The 20,756-nt window shown below is 40.6% G+C and overlaps 1 protein-coding gene across 4 annotated transcripts in view; it reads left to right on the forward strand.

Annotated features, from left to right (window-relative positions):
• Window positions 1–20,756, forward strand: part of ARHGEF3 (Rho guanine nucleotide exchange factor 3) — a 285,137-nt gene that overhangs the window by 225,199 nt on the left and 39,182 nt on the right. For all 4 annotated transcript variants that reach the window (XM_019536899.1, XM_019536898.1, XM_019536902.1 and 1 more), the window contains one exon: window positions 17,413–17,520. In XM_019536899.1, coding sequence (XP_019392444.1) covers window positions 17,413–17,520 — 108 coding nt within the window. The remainder of the gene's footprint in view (window positions 1–17,412; window positions 17,521–20,756) is intronic.

A 20,756-nucleotide genomic window follows, 5' to 3' on the forward strand; every position in this document is an offset into this window, starting at 1 on the left:
TGGTGGCAGCCCGATTTTTGCACCAACAGTGGGGCATGGGGCATGGGCAGGGATGCAGCTTGGGTGGAGCCAGGGCCTGGCAGCAGCAGGGACCATGGCACAGAGTTGTGCCTCCCCACTGTCAGCACTTATGTGTTGCCTATGGGAGGAAACAAACTCTGCAATCCTTTTCCCACCATGTCTTTAGAGGTAGACTCCATTCACGAGTGGGGAGAGGAAAGCCTTCTTTTGTTTGTTTTCCACTCTGAATCATGAGTGTTTCCTTTCTGTTTGTGGGAGTAGAAGGGAGTATGAAGGTCTGGGTAGACAGTGTTCAAAACAAGGAAGGAAATAATCAGGGCAACAAACCCAGCCCTTGTATCAATTAATCCCTTTCCAGCTGTAAGTAATATAACAGAAAAGATTCTGAGAACAGTTTGGTGAATTATAACCAAGAGTCATATTGTAATACTATCTTGTGTATTATGCATGTACTGATGCCAATAGAATGATCATTAGGAGAACTTTCCTTTCCTTTTTCGTGTCTTTGTGACAAGGTATGTAGTTGGAATCTGACAGGGCCGCACCATGAGCGCTTATGTTATGGCCATGAACTTGTGACCTCTGGGCTATTAACCATGCAACAACCAAGTGCCCAGGTCACCACAGCCACATTAGGAGAGTTGAAGAAAATTGAACTTGCAATAATGACCTTTTTTCAATACCCCTGGTCTCTCTCCATCTTCAGAACAAGGTTTGATTTTAAGCCTAAATAAAACAAGGGACTGCAAGGAACCTGTCCACTTTTCAGCCTGTGGTTGTCAAGTGTTCATATCTCTACTTCCTAAGATTCTGAAGCCATGTTGGGGCGCTCAGAAGAAATTGTCAGTCCAGAATCTGCCCACTTCTCTGTTGCAGGCATAAGTCAGAAAGCAAGGCTTCCACCCAGCTGGCAACTTGAATTCCTGTTTATGCAAGTCCTGAAGTTGAGCCTACTTCTGGAAAATGTGAATGTGTGCTGTGGATAAAGCCACTCATTTTATTTCTGGTCTGTAATACCTCAGTCTTTAACTTCCAAGTGGTACTTTTTTATGAAGTTGTGTCCTGTTATCCCTAAAACAGAGTGATTATGTGGGATGCCCATGTGGATGAAGTGCATGAAATAATTTATTTTCCATGTGAGAGAGCACTAGCTGCCCCCTTCGTGTCAAGCCTTGTTCTTTAGTGTGATGTTACTAATGAAAGCTGCTGAATATAACACTTGTTCATGGAATGTGGTAGAAGAAAAAGGAGTATCGCTATTTGTATGCTAACTTCACAGGAACTGTGCCAGCTAAAACTGCCCAAGTGTCAGAAAGTGATCACACATGGTCACTCATGAGTGTCAAACAGAAGGTAGGGAAGTTGGAACTCCCTTGTGACATTGGTGTCTTGCAATAGTAGGCTTTTCATATATAAATTTCATGGTAACTGATTGTCAAATATAGAAACCAAAAAACCACAGCATTATTTTTTACTAAAAGAGTAGTTTAATAATAGCTTAATAGTAATTCTTTAAAGAATGACAAATTATCTAATTAAAGTAGCTATATTAAAACAATATTGAATCATATTTGGACTTCTGAGGAGGCAAACTGGATAAGATATAGCATAAATCTTTCTTGCCAGAAATCTTACTGCTCCTATGGCTGCTTCTTTTAGGCAGGAGGCAGGGTAGATTTGTACCTATGCAGACTAACTAAATTTGAGATGTATAGCTTAAGCTTTTGTAAGCAGAGGGTTTATTTCATCCAATGCTGTGAAAGGACTGCAGGAAGCTGAGCTGCTATCTAGAAAGCAGGGATTAGAATACAAAAGGTAGGGAAGGGGGAGGAGAAACATGGGGGCAATGCTGAGGGAGGCAAGGTGGTAGGAGAAAGAAAAACAAAGCAGTAAACCCACTGAGGGACACGGGGCTTATAAAACCTAATCTGGGCAGAGGTTTAAGTGACAACCAAAAAACAAAGCCCACTAAAACAAAGCCACTTCCTATATTTTCTCCTTATTTCCCTCTCTCCCCCTCCCCCAGCTCAACCCCCCTACCAAAAAAACAAGCAAACATGTAAGAGATTAATCAATATGGGGGGGAAAATGAAGAGATTTAATCACCTGAAAGCAAATGTGTATTTTTCTTCACTCCTTACACAAAGAAAACTATAGTATCCTATAGGTGTTAAATCTTATAGTTGCTTGTTCCCTAGGTATTGGGCATAAGGCATAATGTTCTCTCATCTACCTAGTCTTTGTTGGCTTTTTTGTGACTGCAACATACTGTAAGCGATGCCCAAGAACATAAATAGAAAAGATTTTTCTTTGGATCTAAATAGGAAGTATAGGAATCGCCTTGACCAATAGTTTCATAGTTCTACAGCAAAATGTTTAAACCTATCAGTGCAGAAGGGTTGAGACCAAGAATTTCTACTCCTGAGGTTTTTGTTTTTTCCCCTATGCCACATGGGAAACTGTTAAATGAGTTCCGTGGCTGCTGAAACTCAGTAATCCATCTTGATAAGTGACCAAGCTATTAGGTCTGTGCGAGTTGGCAGCAATCCAATCCGGCTTTGGATCCGGCTGCTTCTGATGGCCGCAGTCCGATCTGGAGCTCCAGACCAGGTTTCTGCCTTGATCTGACCGAAGCGGCTCCGAAGCTTCAGAGCCACCTCAGAGATCTGGCCATAGGGTAAATGGGGAATCAATTAAATATCTATAACTTTGTTGTTTCTTGTCCAATTTGGATGAAACTTACAGGGATGGTAGCCTCTGCTGAGAGCATGAAATCTGCCAAGTTTCAAGAATATTGGTGCAGGGGTTTGGGGGAAACTACCCCAAATTCCTGAAAGCCAAACTGATGTCACACCTGTGTGTCACACCACTGGGGGGTCAAAACTGCACAGCTGGTAGCTCTTACTGAGGCCACAAAGCCTGCCAAGTTTCAAGGTGATAGGTGCTGGGGTTTAGGGGGGAACTGCCCCTCAAGCTGCAGACAAACAAAACTCATGCCATGGGTGACACTGTGTGTGTTAAGGCGCAGCAGGGTGACAGCTGCCGAGATGGTGGCCCCTGCTGCGGCCACGACACCTGCCAGCTGTGGAGGAGATCAGTGCAGGGGGTTCTGGGCCTTGCACCCCTCGCTGCTGACAGACAAAACTCGTGCCAAGACTGGGTCTGTCTTGGGGCAGTTGATTGTCTGCATTGATTCTTTCCTCTCCTTAGCCTGGTTTTGTAGGTGCTACTTGATGCTCATTAAGTCGTTACGTAGTAGCTAGTTCCTATGTATTGAGCTGGTCCCTGAGTGTCTGGTCTCTGAGTGAATCATGATTGATTGGTAGCTGGTAACACAGCAGCTTAGCAGCCAGGCCTGCAGCAGTGTCTCCCCTCCCCGCCCCAAGACAGACACAGTCAGTCCCACAGCACCGATTACACCAGTTTTGCCTGTCCACAGATTGAGGGGCAGTTCCCCCGAAACCCCTGCACTGATCTTCTTGAAACATGGCAGGCTCAGTAAGAGCTACCACCCCTGTAGTTTTGACCCCCCTGTGTTGTAACACATAGGCATGACAGGAGTTTGCTTTCAAGAATTTGGAGTACAGTTGTCCCAAAACCCCTGATCCAATCTTCTTGAAACTTGGCAGGCTTTGTGGCCTCAGTAAGAGCTACAACTCTGGCAGTTTTCACCCCTCTATGTTGTAATGCCTAGATGTGACATGAATTTTGCTTTCAGGATTTTGGGGTGTTATTTTCCCCAGACCCCTGCACCAATCTTCTTGAAACTTGATAGGCTTCATCCTCTCTGCAGAGTCTACCACTCCTGAAAATTTCATCCAAATGAGACAAAAAACAACAAGGTTATAGATATTTTATTGTTTCCCCCTTATACCCTATGGCCAGATCTCTGAGGCGGCTCTGAAGCTCTTTGGAAGCGCCGAACCGCTTCGGGAAGCTGAATGAGGCAGTGCTTTGACCCGGATGTGCTGCTTTGGGCCCTGAAGCGTCTGAAGCTTCTCCGGATCTGAAGCTTTGTCTGAAGCCTCACACGGCCCTACAACCAATTCACTGCAATAGTCTGGTCTCAAAAAGATAAAGGACTGAAAAGTTTGGACAAGGGTAAACAGGGTGCTGTGGTTTTCAAATGATCATATGGGATCTTAATTTGGTGAGTATGGTATTTAAAAACTACTTGTAATCAAAGACAATGCTTCATGGAAATTTGTGGATTTGAGTGTTCAATCATTGGGAATTGAAGCACACAGTTGCAGGCAAAATCAGTCAGAACTGCCTCTGTTTTCTCGAACACGTCTACAAGATTATCTGCCAGGCATGTTGTCAACATGGACGTAACCCAGTGGAGCTTTTTTATCCTCAGTCTTCCTCATAAAGATACAAAACCAGTGTCAGGCCTGTGAATGATTGAGCTCTGGGACAGATGTTGAACTAATATTGCAACTGATATTGAGCACTGTGATACAGCAAAGCTGATTGGCCTGGTAAAAGACCAAAATTTACCTGCACATAATTTGATGGGGAGAGAGAGAGTAATATAATACTAATGCAGGTGATGGCTTCTGATGAGAAACATGCAATTTTTTAATCATGCAGCTTCTGTTGTCTTTGTCATCAGCTGCCTAGCAAATCATGTATTAACTTCAACTGTGCTCGACAGCAGTATGTTCCCTTTTTCTACCAACCTAAATACCTGCAGTGACTCTATGACACCACACTGAAAGGTTTTCCACTAAAAATTGGTCTGTAAGTAGTCTGCATTATTACAAGTCCTGCTAAATGCCTTATGATCAATAGCTGAACTTTAATTTAGATAAAGACCAATAAATGTTTAGCCAAAAATAGACATTGTAAGTGTGCTATTCAGAGATCATTCACACATTGTGTATTTGGATTTGGGTCATCTTAAAACAAAATTTCCCAACTATTTCTGTTTTAGACAAAAAAAAACCCATTGTTCATCTATTTTGTCTTTATAAGAGGGGGAAAGAGACTTTCAAACAATTCTGAACATTTTTTAATTCTGATCTGAGAAGCTGTATACCTTTCTGTAATGTTTGTGATATTTGTAAAGTTAGGAAACAGTGTTTCTGTACTAATCTGCCCTTTGTATTTGGTGAACCCTGATATCTTGTTAAAGTGTCTGAAATTAATATTGTTGTTGGTTGTAAAACAGCAACTTTGATGACACAGTGGTATCCCAAATTTGAACTGCACAGGGAACATAAAATACTATTTTTATCAGGTTTACAAATTTGTCTTGTATGGTAGCGGTCCTAGCACCAATGAAGATATTTGAGATGTGCTTACAGAAAAGAGGTATGATGGACTGAGATATTTTTTCTCATTTCAACAAAACTGCATTCTTGTATCTACAAATAAGGAGAGACGGTAGCAGCACACAACTATCCTTACTTTGGTGAACTTCGCTAGAAACATTTATGCTTCATTTCCAGATGCTTTACTTTGTTCTCTTTAGTTTGTGGGAATTAATAGTAGGTAAGAATCAAGACTATAATAAGGTCAGGGGCATTGCATCTCTCAAATATTTAAAAATTATGAGATATTTGATATAATATTTTTCATCCCAAAGGTGTGTACCTGCCTTCCTATCCTCCAAACCATGGTTTCCCCTGCAGTAATTTTCAAGCCCAGGAATTAAACTATAACATCTTCACAGTTAGGATAGACTTCCTATTCTAGGCAACACCAAGGATAATGGAGCCCCTATTCTGATTGTAGTCTCCGCACTCTTTCAGAATACAGTAGGAGTGTCCACAGAATTTTAATATTGGTTTCCAAAAACCTCTATGACCTGGCATCCCGTAGCAGCATATCATTACACTGAACTTCTTGGGATGTATTAGGTGTGAGAGCCATCTTAGAAGTTTAAAAGCAATGGTCCATTTAATTATGTCACTACCCAATCGATGCTATAGACTGTGTCTTTAGGGGACTTCAGGGGTTACACTTCCTATGGAATGGAAGGCAAGGGTGGATTCAGAGGGGTTGTAGTGGTGCAGTTGCTGATTCCTGGTCCACCCAAAATTTAAAATCAGCTGCCAGGCAGCAGCAGCAGCGTAGGTATTTAGTCACCAGTGAGAGAGTCAATTGACTTCAAGGCTCATTATAATCTACCCGATTCCTTCTAAACACTTCATTTCACAGGTGTTTTCAACCTTCTAACCTTTTTAATGATCTTGATGTTCCACTAATTAAGCTATTCTGTCTTCTGCAATTCTGTCTGTTAGCTGCTCCTGGTAATGTAGGTCCTATTACTAACATAGTTAAAACATTAATTTATGTGTGGAAATAACATTCAGTGAAGCATTGGATTCATTGCCAAGATGCTCAAGAAGGCTAGATTTTATTTTATGAATCTGACAAAGAGATGTACAATTAACTGTAATGACTACAGAACTAATGAAACAGGATATTTTGATTATTTTGCCTAGTTTGGGGATTTTGATGCATAATAACAAATTAATACATGTTCCAATAAATGTTGTTTTTTCTTCCATTTTAAAAGGAATACTATAGCCCTAGATCCCTAGCATATTGGTAAAGAATATAATTTCTTTTTAACTGGAGAAAAATGTGTTTTATTATATGGGATGATGCACCACACTATCCGCACCTTTTCAAAATCTAAGATCTGACCATGATAGAAGGCTTTTTGTTTTGCATCTGTGCTTTTAACACTGCCTATGTAAGTGTAGCTACTGTGTTAGGGTTTTAATCAGGCTAACAGTGACCATACTAATAGCTTCTAAAAACACTTTCCTTTACCCACTGGAACTGCTCACAGCATTACAGAGGAGAACAGTACTCTTTGGTGAAAAAGAACCTTAATAAAGCCAAAAAAAAGATCTCTTCTGGAAAATTAATGTGGCACAGTGGTCTTTGAGTACTTTGCAAATACATTAATGTCTCCTCTGGAATACCTTTTTGAACCTCTGTAACAGCTTCACAAAGTTTTAACAAAAATAAACAGTAATTATGCTCAGAAAAAAGTACAGCATATATTTATACTCAATAAGTTCAGTTTTCATTGAACCCCATAGATAATAACTAAATCAGTTGCACACAAAGGTGGATTAAGACTTTCTGGGGCCCTTGGCAAGCAGAGGATTGGGGGCCTCTTTGGGGGGTGGGGCAGCAGGGGAAAGGACCTCTTCCCCTCCTCTCACTCACTGGCAAGTTATGGTGATCAATATAAAGTAACTAATAAGATGACATATTTGCATATTTTACCATATGTACTATGCAAACAAGTATTGAAGTAAGTTGTCATCTTATTTGCTTTATATTGCTCACTGTAACTGCGCAATGAGTGAAAGAGAACTGGGTCAAAACTGAAAAATAATCATCATAGACTTGGTAACACTGAGTTCAGTTGTTGCAGGGGGGGGCAGGCATGTATCTGTCTGTGAAGGCAGTTTTTCTTAATAGGCTGGGGGGATAACTGTTCTTTTGGTGTGGTTTAGTACTTGCTGAGGTGTTGGGGCTTAAAGCCCTCTTTGTGGAAATGGGAGCCTCCTCTAGCTTGCTCCTGTGGCCATGTGGTTGGGGGCAGGCAAAACTTGGGGACATCCAAACCCCAAGCCATTGAGCAGCATATAGGATGCCTGCCAAAAGACATTAGAAATATCTAAAGCCCATGGTGGGAGTGGAGGATGTTTGCTGGTTGTAGGGCCACTCATGGTTCTGGATTGACTCATAGATTTGGAGTTGATTTGGCTTGGAACATGAAAAATTTCTTAAGGAAAAAAAACCCATGTGGGAAACCTAGGCATCTGGAGGCCCCTGATTGGCAGAGGCCCCTGGACCTGGGCACCACTAGCCCATGCATTAATCCACCTGCCTATGGTTGCACAGAGTTCTTAGGAGATTGGGATCATAATGCAAATAAGTGGCAGAGCCAGAACTGACACACAGGACTTCCTGACTCCAGGTCTCAAACTTAATTCATAGAACTGTGCTTCCCTTCATTTAACATTTCAGTTTTCATTTAGAATGTGAAATTATATAGCATTCATTAGACGAACAAAGATATATATCGCATTAAAGAAATGGACAGGTTTCTTAAGGAACAATGATTGGTTGATAAATTTGAGGCTCATTATTGGAATAGTTTGGGGAGGCATGTCAGTCCAAGGATTGCCAGTTCCTTCACAAACCCCTGTGATTTTTTTCATTCTTTTTCACTGTCCTCTAGCTTTCCCTGAAGTCCTTGTACCTTCTGTACTGTAATAGTCTTAGACTTAGATATCTGGGTATTAAGCCCAGATATGCTATCTGCCTGTTTTCGCCTTTTACTGTTCATAGTGTACTACAACACTCTGTGGTGTCCAACAATGAAATGTGTGGGGCATCATATATTGTAAGCATTTCAGTACTGTGCTTGATTAGGGAGGAGGTGGCAACAAACTGGTGGGTCTGGCAGAGAGGCCAGTATAGTGGCCTGGAGGCCAAAGTACTTAGTACTTTATTAAGATAAAAAGTGGTCATGGAGCTCAAGGCAGAGGGGTGAAGCAATTTTGTGACAAGCTTCAAAGATGAAGCAGTGAGAGAATACCATATTGCCAGCAGGCTGATAATTAAAACTCTCAGTGCACTATCCAGGGCTCTCAAGATTTCTATCAAAGTGAATCAATTCTGGTAAACTTAGGAAATGTGCTCACAAGGGGAATATGAATATTCTCTAATCATGACAAAAAATATCATTTTCCTGTTTAGTATTTTCTAATAAAATATCAGAAGTCCCACTTTTAATAAAATTTAGGCAAGTATAATCCCAGTGTGAGCCATAATTGCTTTGAGCTAAAAAAAAAAAAAAAAAGTGTGCCTGACCACAGTTCTTTGAATTGTTCTACCTATTGCCAGTCTAAAATAAGCAGCATCTTTTTTCTATATTTCCATTCAATAAGTCCCCCCTCCGCCCCTAAAATGTCTGCCTGTGAACCAGCATTTCAGCTTCAAATCCAGTTTGTTTCAGAGTGGAAGAGGCCTTTATTAGGTAGCCTTTGCAAGTAGTTCTGTATGAGAATTGCATTTGGAAGGTCATAATTCAATCTGGCCTACATTACTTATCTTTGTTTTAAAAAAAATCTGTATTAGTCATTTTAACTCATGTAAAAATATAGGCTTTTCTTGCAAATTTGTTTTAATTTCCTAATTCTAGGCTGATCTATTGGCTTTTATTCGTGACACCAGGGCCAAATATGTTTTTAATTGCAAAAGTGGGAGGCAGCTCAAAGTTGTTCCAGCTTAGCCTTGTGCTAGTAAAATATTGTAATGGTTCTCTGTGCTTGGTCTTTTAAAACTATCTCCTGAAAGTATCCCAGATATAGGTTGTCAGTGATGTTAATGGACTGCAATAGCAGTGTGGGATGAACCCTGTCCCTGGTGAAAGAGAGAGGGAGTCATCTGCTTTAAACATTAGGTCCAGCACTGATTTTCTTTTTTTCTTTTTTTTTTTTTTTTTAATAATGCTGTTTCACCTCTTTCCTCCCATGGGCTTTCAGCATGCTCATATACCTCCTCCTTAGTAACATAGTACTCAAAGCTGTGTTTGCATTTTTGTAATGCTTTGTCTTGGTGAGTGTGAACACTGGCACATACAGAGAATGACATACCCACTACCATGAACATCTGAGGAAGCTCATGTGTTTGAGACAAGTGTTTTAAAGGGCAGTTCAAGGAGTTTACCAGTGATGCTGCATGAATGGAGTTTAGCTGATGACCAGGGTGTCTCTGAACAGGAAATGGATTACTTATATTGTGGTTTCAGTCTCATCTTCAGAGTTATTGTTTTCTGAGTACTTGGGAATTAATTATGTGCAATTCAAGTTCTTTCTTGTTGCAGGTAACTATTTTGGGCTGTTCTTATGCCTCTGATTTCACATTTCCTGATTATAGCTTGCTACTTTGGAAGAGTGCATGTTGTCCCAATTCAACACCTTTCTAGGATATTGGGAAGCAAAGGCAAATCTTGTGCAGCTGAAAGAATGCATCAATAGTTGGTTCTCAAAGTTCAGGTAACCACTGAAAGTTGTATGGCGTCTTCAAGGTTTTTCACTGAGATTTATAATTTTTTGAATAGCCAATCTGTGCCTCTGCCATTGTGAACTCAACTTTCTACATTTATTAATGGTCTGTTAGCTACAGTGTTTTACTGGTCATTTCTTGGTGGTCTGCTTTTCCTGTTCACAAGGAAGAAGTAATTTTATGTTCTTCCTTCTTCAAAAGTGCACAGAATCTGTCTAGGCCTGACTTTAATTTACTTTTAGAAGGAAAGCTTGTTGTACTGAGAGAGAAGCTATTGTAATTTGGTTTTTTGTTTTGTTTTAATTCTGCTGGAGGTTAAGTGTTGATAACATCCTGTGGAACAGAACTTGAATGTGATTTTCTATTAACTCTATAATTTGGGTATATTTAATAGACCTGTTTAATCCTTGGCCAATTTAACCAGTAGCAGACTAATAAAATAATGGTTTTGGGCTTCCTGCCATGACAAATGTTGACTTATCCTTATAAAACGTTGACTAAAAACTAATAACTTGTAACGTAAATGAGTATGGAAACTTTGCCAGAAATATAGTGTCTGAAACAAGAGTGGTTCTGTTTTATTTTACTGGCAATGCTTGTGGATTATGTTTGAAATAAAGACACTGCACTGTTTTAGGTTTTATAGAATTCTCTGTTACACTGTTAACTTTTTTGAGGCTAATTTGTTTTCTAGAATAAAACCCTTCAGCAGTAATGAATGTTTCCCTGTCACACTGAGTTAATGCATTGAAAGTTTACTAAAATCAAAAGAACAGTAACCGGACTATTTTTGATAATTTTACAAGCAAGACAAGAGCAACAGAACCAAACCCCCAAGACCATGGTTCTTACTGTAAATAATTTTTAATTTAAAAGATTTGCATACCCAAAGGAATTCTGGGCAATATCAGAATGAATATTAATTATTGTGTTTTCCTAAAGTGTATTGGATAAAATGCATGGCTAAGGAACTCATCCACTCTCACCTATTATCATGCTAAGTGCAAGAAACTTCGTTTGAAACCATGTTTGCCAAAAGTGTCTGGGCAATATTTAGTAACAAAAACTTAAGTTTCTTTTATAGTTGTCAAGTACCGATATTATTATGGAAGTAAATTGAAATTTTCTATTAAAACAAATAGCAGTGTTGTCATGATAGCATCGCACATGAGCTTTAGACAAAGGCGTGATGACTCCTCAGGGAATTATTTCCACTTGTTTGTCAAATCAACACCAATCCTGTTATGTAGTCTCTGTTGAAGTTAGATGGAAAAACAATTACGCAAGCAGCCTATATTCATTCACACTTTTGTTGTTTGTTAGAAGGAAATAAATGATAGTGCTGGCTAGAACATGATAAAATAATTTCAAAATGTAGATTCTAAGCCAAATGAAGGCGTATTGTATGGTACCTGGTCTTTTACTTTGTGCTACTCTAAGACATGTTGTTCAGGTCATTGCTTCTGCCTTTCTACAGACAATATAAAAGGAATCTGGCCTACTTCAGGTCTTTTTTTTTCTTTTCTTTTTCTATTAAGAAAATTAAACTGAACTCTTATTGTAGTGCTTTGCCCACCAAAGTGTGATAATTAGAGGCTGTGGGTGGCCTTTTTGAATTAAACTGTATACAAAACTAATCAATATTATGAAATAGACTTAACTTACTCTGACAGGCAAGCTCTCACTTTGAGCTTTGGGATATCTCTGTGCTTTAATTTAATAAGGGAGTCAGTGCCTTGTGATTGAGGAGAATGAGAGCAAAGACACTTAGCCTTTGCTCCTCAGATTTTCTACCCATTTTACATTTTTGGGTTTTATTTTTCTAGTAGGGAGAAACAATAATAGTCGTGGAATGTGAGGACCCTGTTCTCTGAAAAGTGCCAAGCACCCTCAGGTCTTATTCATTTCAATGTGAGTATTCAGCTGCAACAGTGGATTCATAGTTTTACCTTTTCACCAAGCTGCCACAATTTTTAAATGACTATTTTCCAGCACTCCATGTAGTGGGATAAGGAACAGAAATGACAGAAGTGCTGCCAGAAAACCTGCAGGAGGAGGTGAAGCCCATTTCAAGGCTTCCTGGTGAAGTTGATGATGCATTGCCATGCTGCCCATGAGCAGAACACTGATATTGTGAGGTTTAGAAGCTGTGTATGGTAGTTGCTTCCCTTTCTTGTGCGGCACTACCTGGATTATAGTAAATCAAGTTTATTAAGAACAGAGATCACAATATTAAAATGAAAGATATGGTACACATGAGCTAGGTTTGGTAGGCACCATTTGGTTAGATATAAAAAAGGAGAAATTTATATTTCTGCAGTATTTCTCTTGCCTGTTCCATTTTATCCATTTCTCCTACCTTTTGACCATGAGATATGGCAGCCTCTGACATAATTTTCCCCCTTCCTTTTCCCATGGGTTTCCTCAAGTATGCTGATGAGATTACTTTGATTTCCACTTTTGTGAACTCCCCCAAAATGTAGTTCTACAGATATACCTTGTGAGGAATATATGGCAGTCTCTTATGAAGTGCTCAGTGTATATTTCTAAGAATCTTTTGCATATTGGGCAAATAGTTTTTAATTATGTTCCATTTGTTCAGAATTTCAGGAGCTCTTTTGAAGAACTATGTACTTTTAGGTGTCTCTAGCGCTCCTTCTTTCTTGGCTAAGTACAGAAAGTTAAAAAGCCCAAGGCTGAATCAGTTCAGCTCAGAAGTATCTAAAGATTGGAAGAGGGCCAATGTGGTGCCCATTTTCAAGAAAGGGAGGAAAGAAGACCTGGGAAACTACAGGGCAATCAGTTTGACCTCAATTCTTGGGAAGATCTTGAAAAAAATTATCAAAGAAACCATTCTTGACAGTCTAACAGAAGGCAAAATTCTGAGTGATAGCCAGCATGGGTTTGTTGCGACTAGGTCTTGCTTGACCAGTCTCATTTCCTTCTATGACCAGGTGACGTATTGCCTGGACAAAAGGCAAGAGGTTGATATCATATATTTGGACTTTAAAAAAGCCTTTGACCTGGTGTCCCATGATGTCCTTATGGAAAAACTGGGCAACTGCGGCCTCGACTACTCCGGAGTCTGATGGCTGGGGAACTGGCTCCAAGGTTGGACCCAGAGAGTGGTCATTGATGGATCCGAATCAACATGGCACTCAGTGACCAGTGGTGTCGCCCAAGGCTCTGTTCTTGGACCTATCCTCTTTGATTTCTTCATAAACAATCTGGACACTGGTATCAGAAGCAGATTGACTAAGTTTGCTGATGACACCAAACTTTGGGGAAGAGTGTCCACACTTGAGGATAGGCTGGTGATCCAGGCTGACCTCAGTAGACTTGCAAGGTGGGTGGATGAAAACCTGATGGTATTCAATATGGAGAAATTCAAGGTGTTCCACCTCAGGGGGGCTGGGGGACAGGGGGGCCAGTTGGGTAAAGGCTAGCCCACCTACTTTGCAAGGGGTGGGGGAGAGGGGAAGGCCTTGTGGGGGAGGTGCAAATCATCCTGGGATGCTGGGAGACTGAGAGTTAGCTTGAATCTGAAGTCTAAGTAGGTATCCATCATTCCAAAGACCAGGTGCTCTTCATTCTAGCCTGGTCAAGTATTAATCTTCCTCCAGCTAATTGCTTGCATTTGAAGAGATGCTGTGAAGTGAATTAATTTCCTCTTAATTTTTAAAGCATTGTCAGATAAGTATCACTTGGTTATATGTACCAGTATCACATCATGAAAACTTTGCCCACGGTAGTCTAAACTTTTTGTTTTTTAACTTGCTATATTTCCCTTGTCATATCAGGAAGCATGTAAAACCTGATGACTCTAGTCATAAAATTGTACTGTTTTCATATATAAATGAATACATTCATATATAAATTAATACATTGCTGCTCAGTGTAACTTTCTGTTACAGTGATGACTTCTGGCTCTTCTGCAGCTAGAAACTAAAGAGCTTTCTCTCTCTCAAATTTTGAGAAGCCCCTCCTGGAAGCAGCTATGGTGATTCCTTTGCCTTAATATCTATTTTCCAAGCTTTTAGCCTCTCTGCCTTTAGGGTCTAATTTGAATTAACAATCTGAATGTAAGAATGACAGCCACTTGGCATTCCGCACAATTTCCTGTAAAAATATGAATGCTCTGTTTTATATGACTTAAAGAACCCATTCCCAGTTCTTCCTTTCCCACTGCTGATGGTCCCAACTGTGAGAACAGGAAGGGTTTATATCCAGTTATAGTTGGTGTTGGAGTAAGGGTTAAGAGAGTTAATTTGTATCTTCCAAAAGAGAGACAGTAATTTCCCTTTATCCTCAGTGCATTCACTTTCTCCAGTATTTGCTGGTTTACATGACTGCTTGAGGTTTATGTACCCCTGACAGCAAAGCAAATTAGGTTCAGGATTGAGCTTTTAGCCTGCAGGCTGTATACAGCCATCAGGGCTAAGTGCAGACAGTCAAAAAAGCCCGAGGCTGAATTGAATCAGTTTTGCAGGTTAGTCTAAATTGCAGAGATTAAACTGAGAAGCAAGTGAACAGACATTCACTTTTAATTCAGGAAATGCAGCCACATGCCAGCAGTGGCTCAGGCCAGAAGTCAGGGAGTGCTACAGCAGACCTGTCAGCCGCTGCCAAAGGGAAGGGACTGAAGCTCCAAGGCTATTCCCTCCTCCTTGCTTGAGTGGAGGGGGCGTGGCCAGGACCCAGCACCAGGCTAGCATGCTGGGGAGGATGGTGTTTTAAATCCCCCACTATGGTCTACATGAGACCCCCAGTCAGGCTTATGCCCCATTCCTGCTTGAGGGGAGAGTGAGGGAGGAGGAGGCAGGAAGGAGTGGAAGCCAGGGAGACTTAAGCTTGGTTGGGGGGGGGCCACATTTTTGGAGGCCTGAGCCCTCTGGGGTTGGTCATCCTATCTGTGTTTCCCTGCCTGCCTGCCTGCTCTGGCTTCTTGTGAGGGATGGGGGGCACTTAAGCCAGGGAAAGGGCAGAGTGGACCCAAGTTGAAAATGGGGAGGAAAACCACAGGTGGCAAAAAATTTGGATGCCAGGTCAACCCTGGTGATTCCTGTGGGAAGCTTTTTTCTTTTTTTTCCTTGCTGCATCCAGACACCCCGTCAAACCCATTCATTTCTATGGGAGGAAGACCTGTTGTCTCTCGGTGCAACATACAGGCAGGAGATCCAGCTGTATGCTGGATAGGTGGAAGGAGAGATTGGAAACCCTGCCGACTCTCCCCTGCCAGGGATTGTCCCAACGGGCAAATCCCGGCTGGGTTCCAGGGCCAGGGAGGGGGTTTAAACCCCCTTCCCTGGCTCAGTGTGCTGGCCCCATGCTCCCTGCTCTCCACTTGAGTGGGGACTGGTGTGTGTGTGTGAGGGAAGAGGTTTTCCACTTTTCTTGCCTGCCAGAAAAGTTGGGGTTGGACTAGATGGCCCACTGAGGTCCCTTCTGACTCTATGAATCTATTAATCTAATTCTAAGCCGGGTTCTTCTATGAAACACTTGGTAAAATTATGCTTCCTTACAGCAACTTTTGACCCTGGAGCAGAGTTAGTGGAACGATATGCAATATGCTCCTGCATGTATTTACCTTTTTGCTGCACTGGTCTCTTACTCTGTGTACTTTCAATGCTAGATCTCTTTCTAGTAGCTTTAGAGACAGTGCATGCCCAAGTAATCTTTCTTACTAAGGTGTGCTGTAGCATAGCTCTGACCTGCTCTGTCTGCCTGGGACTTCAGTGTCTTCTGACTGCAGTGCAGCATGACTGATGACAAGCAGTCTGTGCCATGGGAGATCAGTGGTACAGCAGGATTGGCATCGTGATTTAAAGAAAAGGGAAACACCTGATAACTGAAGCATCAGTTAGAAAAGAATTACAGTGGAAGCTTCAAGATTTTTTTAGTGTGTTTAGTATGCCAGTGGTGCTGCACTGACGTAAAAAAAATGCTCCTTCAAAAAGCTGTGTCAGAGAAATGGTTGCTGAAAGGGATGGAATATGAATCTCAGCTTAATGGTGAAGATAAGAGTGCAGCTTGATTTTTTTTTTTTTTTTTAAACTTTAAAATTATTTTAGCACCAGGTTCTATGTGTGGAGAAATTCATTGTTTTTGTGGGGGTTTATAACATTTTTGTCCTTCATTCAGAAGACATTTATGACATTCTGCTTGCTGAGAAACAAATGATGTTGCTGGTACTCACTTTTCCTCTCTGTTGCTGTGCTAATGGAACAGAATTTTTCTGACCAGTAATACAAATCGTGAGTTACTGCTACTGGGATTATTATTATGATGCCAGGAAGGATGGCAAATCTACATCTCCAGAAGGATTCATATCTCTGAGCATAATAGTGGGACATGATACGTTTTCCTAAAGATTTGTCTAGGAAACTGGAGGCATAGGATGCCAACACAAACTTTATAAACATGGCTGAAAAAGAAAGATGAACTGCTTTAGGATGTCCTTGGCATATGATATTGGATGGGTTTTTTAACTCATTTGGAAGGTTTGGCTCTTTTTTCTGTCAAAAGTTGCCCCTTGCATGTGCTGTTCAAGATCCATTAAATGTCAGATGGAGGTTAGGAAGCCAAGGGTAACTGTTCTATTTTTATGTATTCATGATTCATCTCTTTTTGTTGCATTGTAGATTTTGTTTACATTTTTCTTGTCTATAAAACAAATAAAATGTTGAAATTGTTAAATGTTATTAAAAGCAAGAAGTTACAAAGTGTGAGAAATAGATATATTCAGTTTTAAGTTGTGTGGGAGATTTTTAAAATTAAAATGTATTTCATTTCCTTCAAATACATAATGTATATAATGTCATGAATGTACAAATATGCATAAATGAACACATGTACAGTGACAGATATTCTGTTGCTTAGTTTAATTTATACTTTTTAGAATAAAATATGTTAATTGAATATAGAATCACATACTGGTAGTGTCAAAGATCAAAAATAAGGTCAGATTTGTTTTTATTTATACATATTCTTCCCTTCAGTGAGAAGGTCAACATAACTTTCATTAGCTTCAGAGCATTTTAAGGCCTTCTGCCCAAACAATTTTAAACCAAGTATCCCAATAGAAAAAATGCTAGGTATAGGGAGGCAAAAGAGGCTCTCTCCATCTCGACCATACCAGTTCTTTAGCCTGCTGGACGATGTTTCAGCCATTTCTGGAATCTCAATGCAAAAAGCAAAGATAATCTGTCATTGTCAAATTATAGCTATGGATCAAATTAAGTATGTATTTTATAATGCTTTTCTTGGTAAACTAACAAAACCAGTAGGAAGATCTTTTTTTTGGTGACAATTTTTTTATTGCTTTTTTTCTTCTCCCCACTATAGGAGCCTAGTAACAAACGAATCAAGCCTCTTTCTAGAGTTACATCACTAGCAAGCCTCATTCCTCCTGTGCGGGCAACTCCATTAAAGCGATTCAGTCAAACACTTCAGGTAAAATTAACAAAAGTACTGCTGTATTATTGTTGAAGTCTGTACAGGCATGCTACAAAATGCTTCTAGTTTTCAGCTTTTCAAATAGTATTGTGTGTGATTTGTGTCTGAATGCCTTGCATACCTTTAAGTACAATAAAAGGTACAGTGATAATAGGGTGAAACTATGTGTTATCAATAAAAGCTCTGCTGCCATCCTTCTGTTATAGACTGCCCATGCTTCTTGTGAAATCTTAAACACATTGTATGCCACTTTGCAGACAGAGACAGAGAAACAGGCATACAAGTAAGCGCTGAGCTAAGTTGTATGCAAACAGGCTTTTTATTATTGTTTTATTAATACATTTTTTTACTTGTTGAAGAGGTTAGCTTTATATATGTGTTTTAAAAGGGTGTCTGTCCACATTGGGCCATGCACCTTTGGCGTGCTTTTAAATGACATTTTAAGTAATCCAGTTTTAGATAACCCATGGCCAAGCAAAAGCCAGGTGACTGAAAAACTCAGATTCTTCCTCTAAAATACTGAAATGCTTTTGGGGAGGGAGGGGGCCTAAGTTTTGCAATATTAATATTTTCAACACACACAATGCTATAGCTGCTATGCTAACTTTGAATTTAGAAATGTTGATGAAAAGAAAAGTGACATTTTTGGAAAATGTACTTAATTTCTGTGGGTGTATTGTATGTGAGAAACAAGTTCATATATAATACTTCTAAGTTGTCATTATTCATGGTAAACTTTAACTTCTGTTGGCAAAATGTATTGTGACGAGCAGGGATCCTGGTTTTCTCTGTTTAAAAATCCAAAATTCTGTAATAAAAATCCAAACTTCTCTGATTAAAAACCCCCAAACCCATGCTTTTCCATGATTAAAATGAAAGGCCACTATAGATAGATAAGTATCAGATGAACACAATGTTTGATGTATTTAAAATTTTAGAATTATTTGGAAGCCTACTGGTGCCTCAGTCATTATAATAAAATAAATTCTAAATACATATATATTTTGGCATTTTATTTTGGTTTTTTTGTCATAAAAAAATCAGAACTCCCCCTGCCCCCTTCACTCAGCAGAATGCAGGTCCAGATGCGTTGTTGGCCCCTTCTCCCCCATCCCCCTTTATAGTGCTGAGCAACCATGATATGCTGGTGCCCTGCCCCAGTCCCTGCCATTGCCCCTCACTCCCAACCCACAGCCCTCTGCCCCTCCAGACCTGCTGGTGCCTCTCACTCCTGACCTGCAGCCCCCTGGCCTCTGCAGCCCAGTGGGCAGGACCTGGTGCGGGAGGGAGCGCTATGCCACCATGGCCACCAAGGTGAAGTGCAGTGGCAGCAGCACAGAGTTGTGTCCCCTGCTGCTGCCATGAGGGCAGGGGGTGCCTTGACTTGGGGGCCATGGTGGCACAGCACACCCTTCCTCACCAGGTCCCGCCTGCTGGGCCACAGAGGTGGCTCCTGCCTGGAGCTGGTTCAGCCAGGCTACAGCTCCATGCCCTGCTGTGAGTGCAGAAAACTGGGGGAGGCACATATCCCTCCCCACCCCCTAATGCCTTGCCTGCGCTGCTCCTCCCCTACCTCCCATTGTCTATACCGTATGTTGTCCTTACGCCCCCATAGACTTAACCTGGAAGGAGCTGTGGGAGCTGCTCTTCACCACACTGTCTGGCTGCTATGTGCATGTGTCCACAAGCACATGCATTTGGTGCTGCCTGTGTCTCGCTCCTTCTAGTCCCAAGCATCCCCTTGTAGGCCAGAACTCTGCCAGCCTACAAGGGGAAACCCATGGTTTCCCAGGTTTTTCTCTTTTAAAGGAGAAAATCTGTGTTTTGCTGTATTTTTTCATGGCAAATGGAAAACCTGGATCCCTGGCGATCAGATAGAAAATGGTAACTTGGGCCAGTGTTCAAAGCATATTTCAAAGCTGCCTAATCTTAGGCAAATAGCAGTGCAACACAATTTAAAATGTAACTTTTTTCTAAAGTAGCACAGGTTTTGGAATGAAAGGTTTACTACATACACTATGGGATCTTTGCAGGCTCAGAAGACTAGATCTGACAAAATGTTTTGTTGCCCTAATTCCCCAGTGACTTTATTAGGATTTTAAAGGCATTAGAAACCTGATGCTCTGGTACAGGTATATAAGGTTATTAAGATGCTTTACTCCTGCTTATTCCAAGATCAATGGATCTTAGACACTTAAATACCTTTGTGAGCCTGGCCTGCAGTGCTTTGAAGAATTGTGCCATTTTTCCTTTAGACCAGAAAAAATGCGCTTAAAATCTAAAATGAATTATAGAAGGAGCAAGGTTAATTTCATTGAAGAGGGGAAATGAATAAAAATATCCTGAATTATTCAGAATTAATATCTATTCAAACATTAACTTGATCATGGCCCTATTAACAGATAGCAGGTAATTTTTGAAGACAACAAAAATAAAACCCTTCTTGCACCCCTTTTTACACTGAGAGCCCTTCTCTCAAATATTTAATGAGTACAAAGCCATAAAAAGTAGTATCCTATGGTAATAGCCTATGTGGGATGCACACTTTATAGGATCTGCCTACCAGTGTTTTCCTGTATTCCATAAACATGTTGAAAGTGCAGACACCTGCATACAAAAGCAGCCTTTATGGGGAAGGCAACGTGGCTTAATTCACACTCCATTCTGCATGTGAACCAGAAGGTATATCATAGCGTGACTAGAGCAGAGAAGCTTGTATTCTCTAGGGCATACAAATCTCCTGCACAGTCTGCCTCTAAGAAAAATTTGGGCTGAGTCTGAAAAAAGGACTACATCAGTTTCAGGTGTGAGGAGTGTGGAAAGTGAATTAAGTTTTGGCTTAAGTGTTTGAGCACAGCTATTATAAAACTAGAGGTGTGTGTGTTATGGTCTTACTCTGGAAAAATGTCTAGTTTATATTTTTCCCATTTGTTTTAAAATACATTTCAATGCACTGGTTCGCGATAAGTGAAATGAGGAATACTATTATTCAAATCAGCTTTCTGAGGGAACTGCATATCTGAGAGGATTTATATGGCGTGTGGACCTTCTTTTTCTCCAGCTATTAGGTCTGACTCCACCCTGGGTCATTTGAAATGTATTCCTTTGGCTAAGCATTGTCTTTTCTGAAACAGCTAGATCATCCCAGCCAAGGCTTTATCTAGCCAGGTTTTGAAAACATCTAAGGACAGAGCTTACTCCACCTCTCTGGGTGACCTGTTCCAGTGTTTTAT

This window comes from Crocodylus porosus, unplaced genomic scaffold, assembly GCF_001723895.1.
Source record: "Crocodylus porosus isolate Cpor-Errol unplaced genomic scaffold, CroPor_comp1, whole genome shotgun sequence".
NCBI classification, from domain to species: Eukaryota; Metazoa; Chordata; order Crocodylia; family Crocodylidae; genus Crocodylus; species Crocodylus porosus.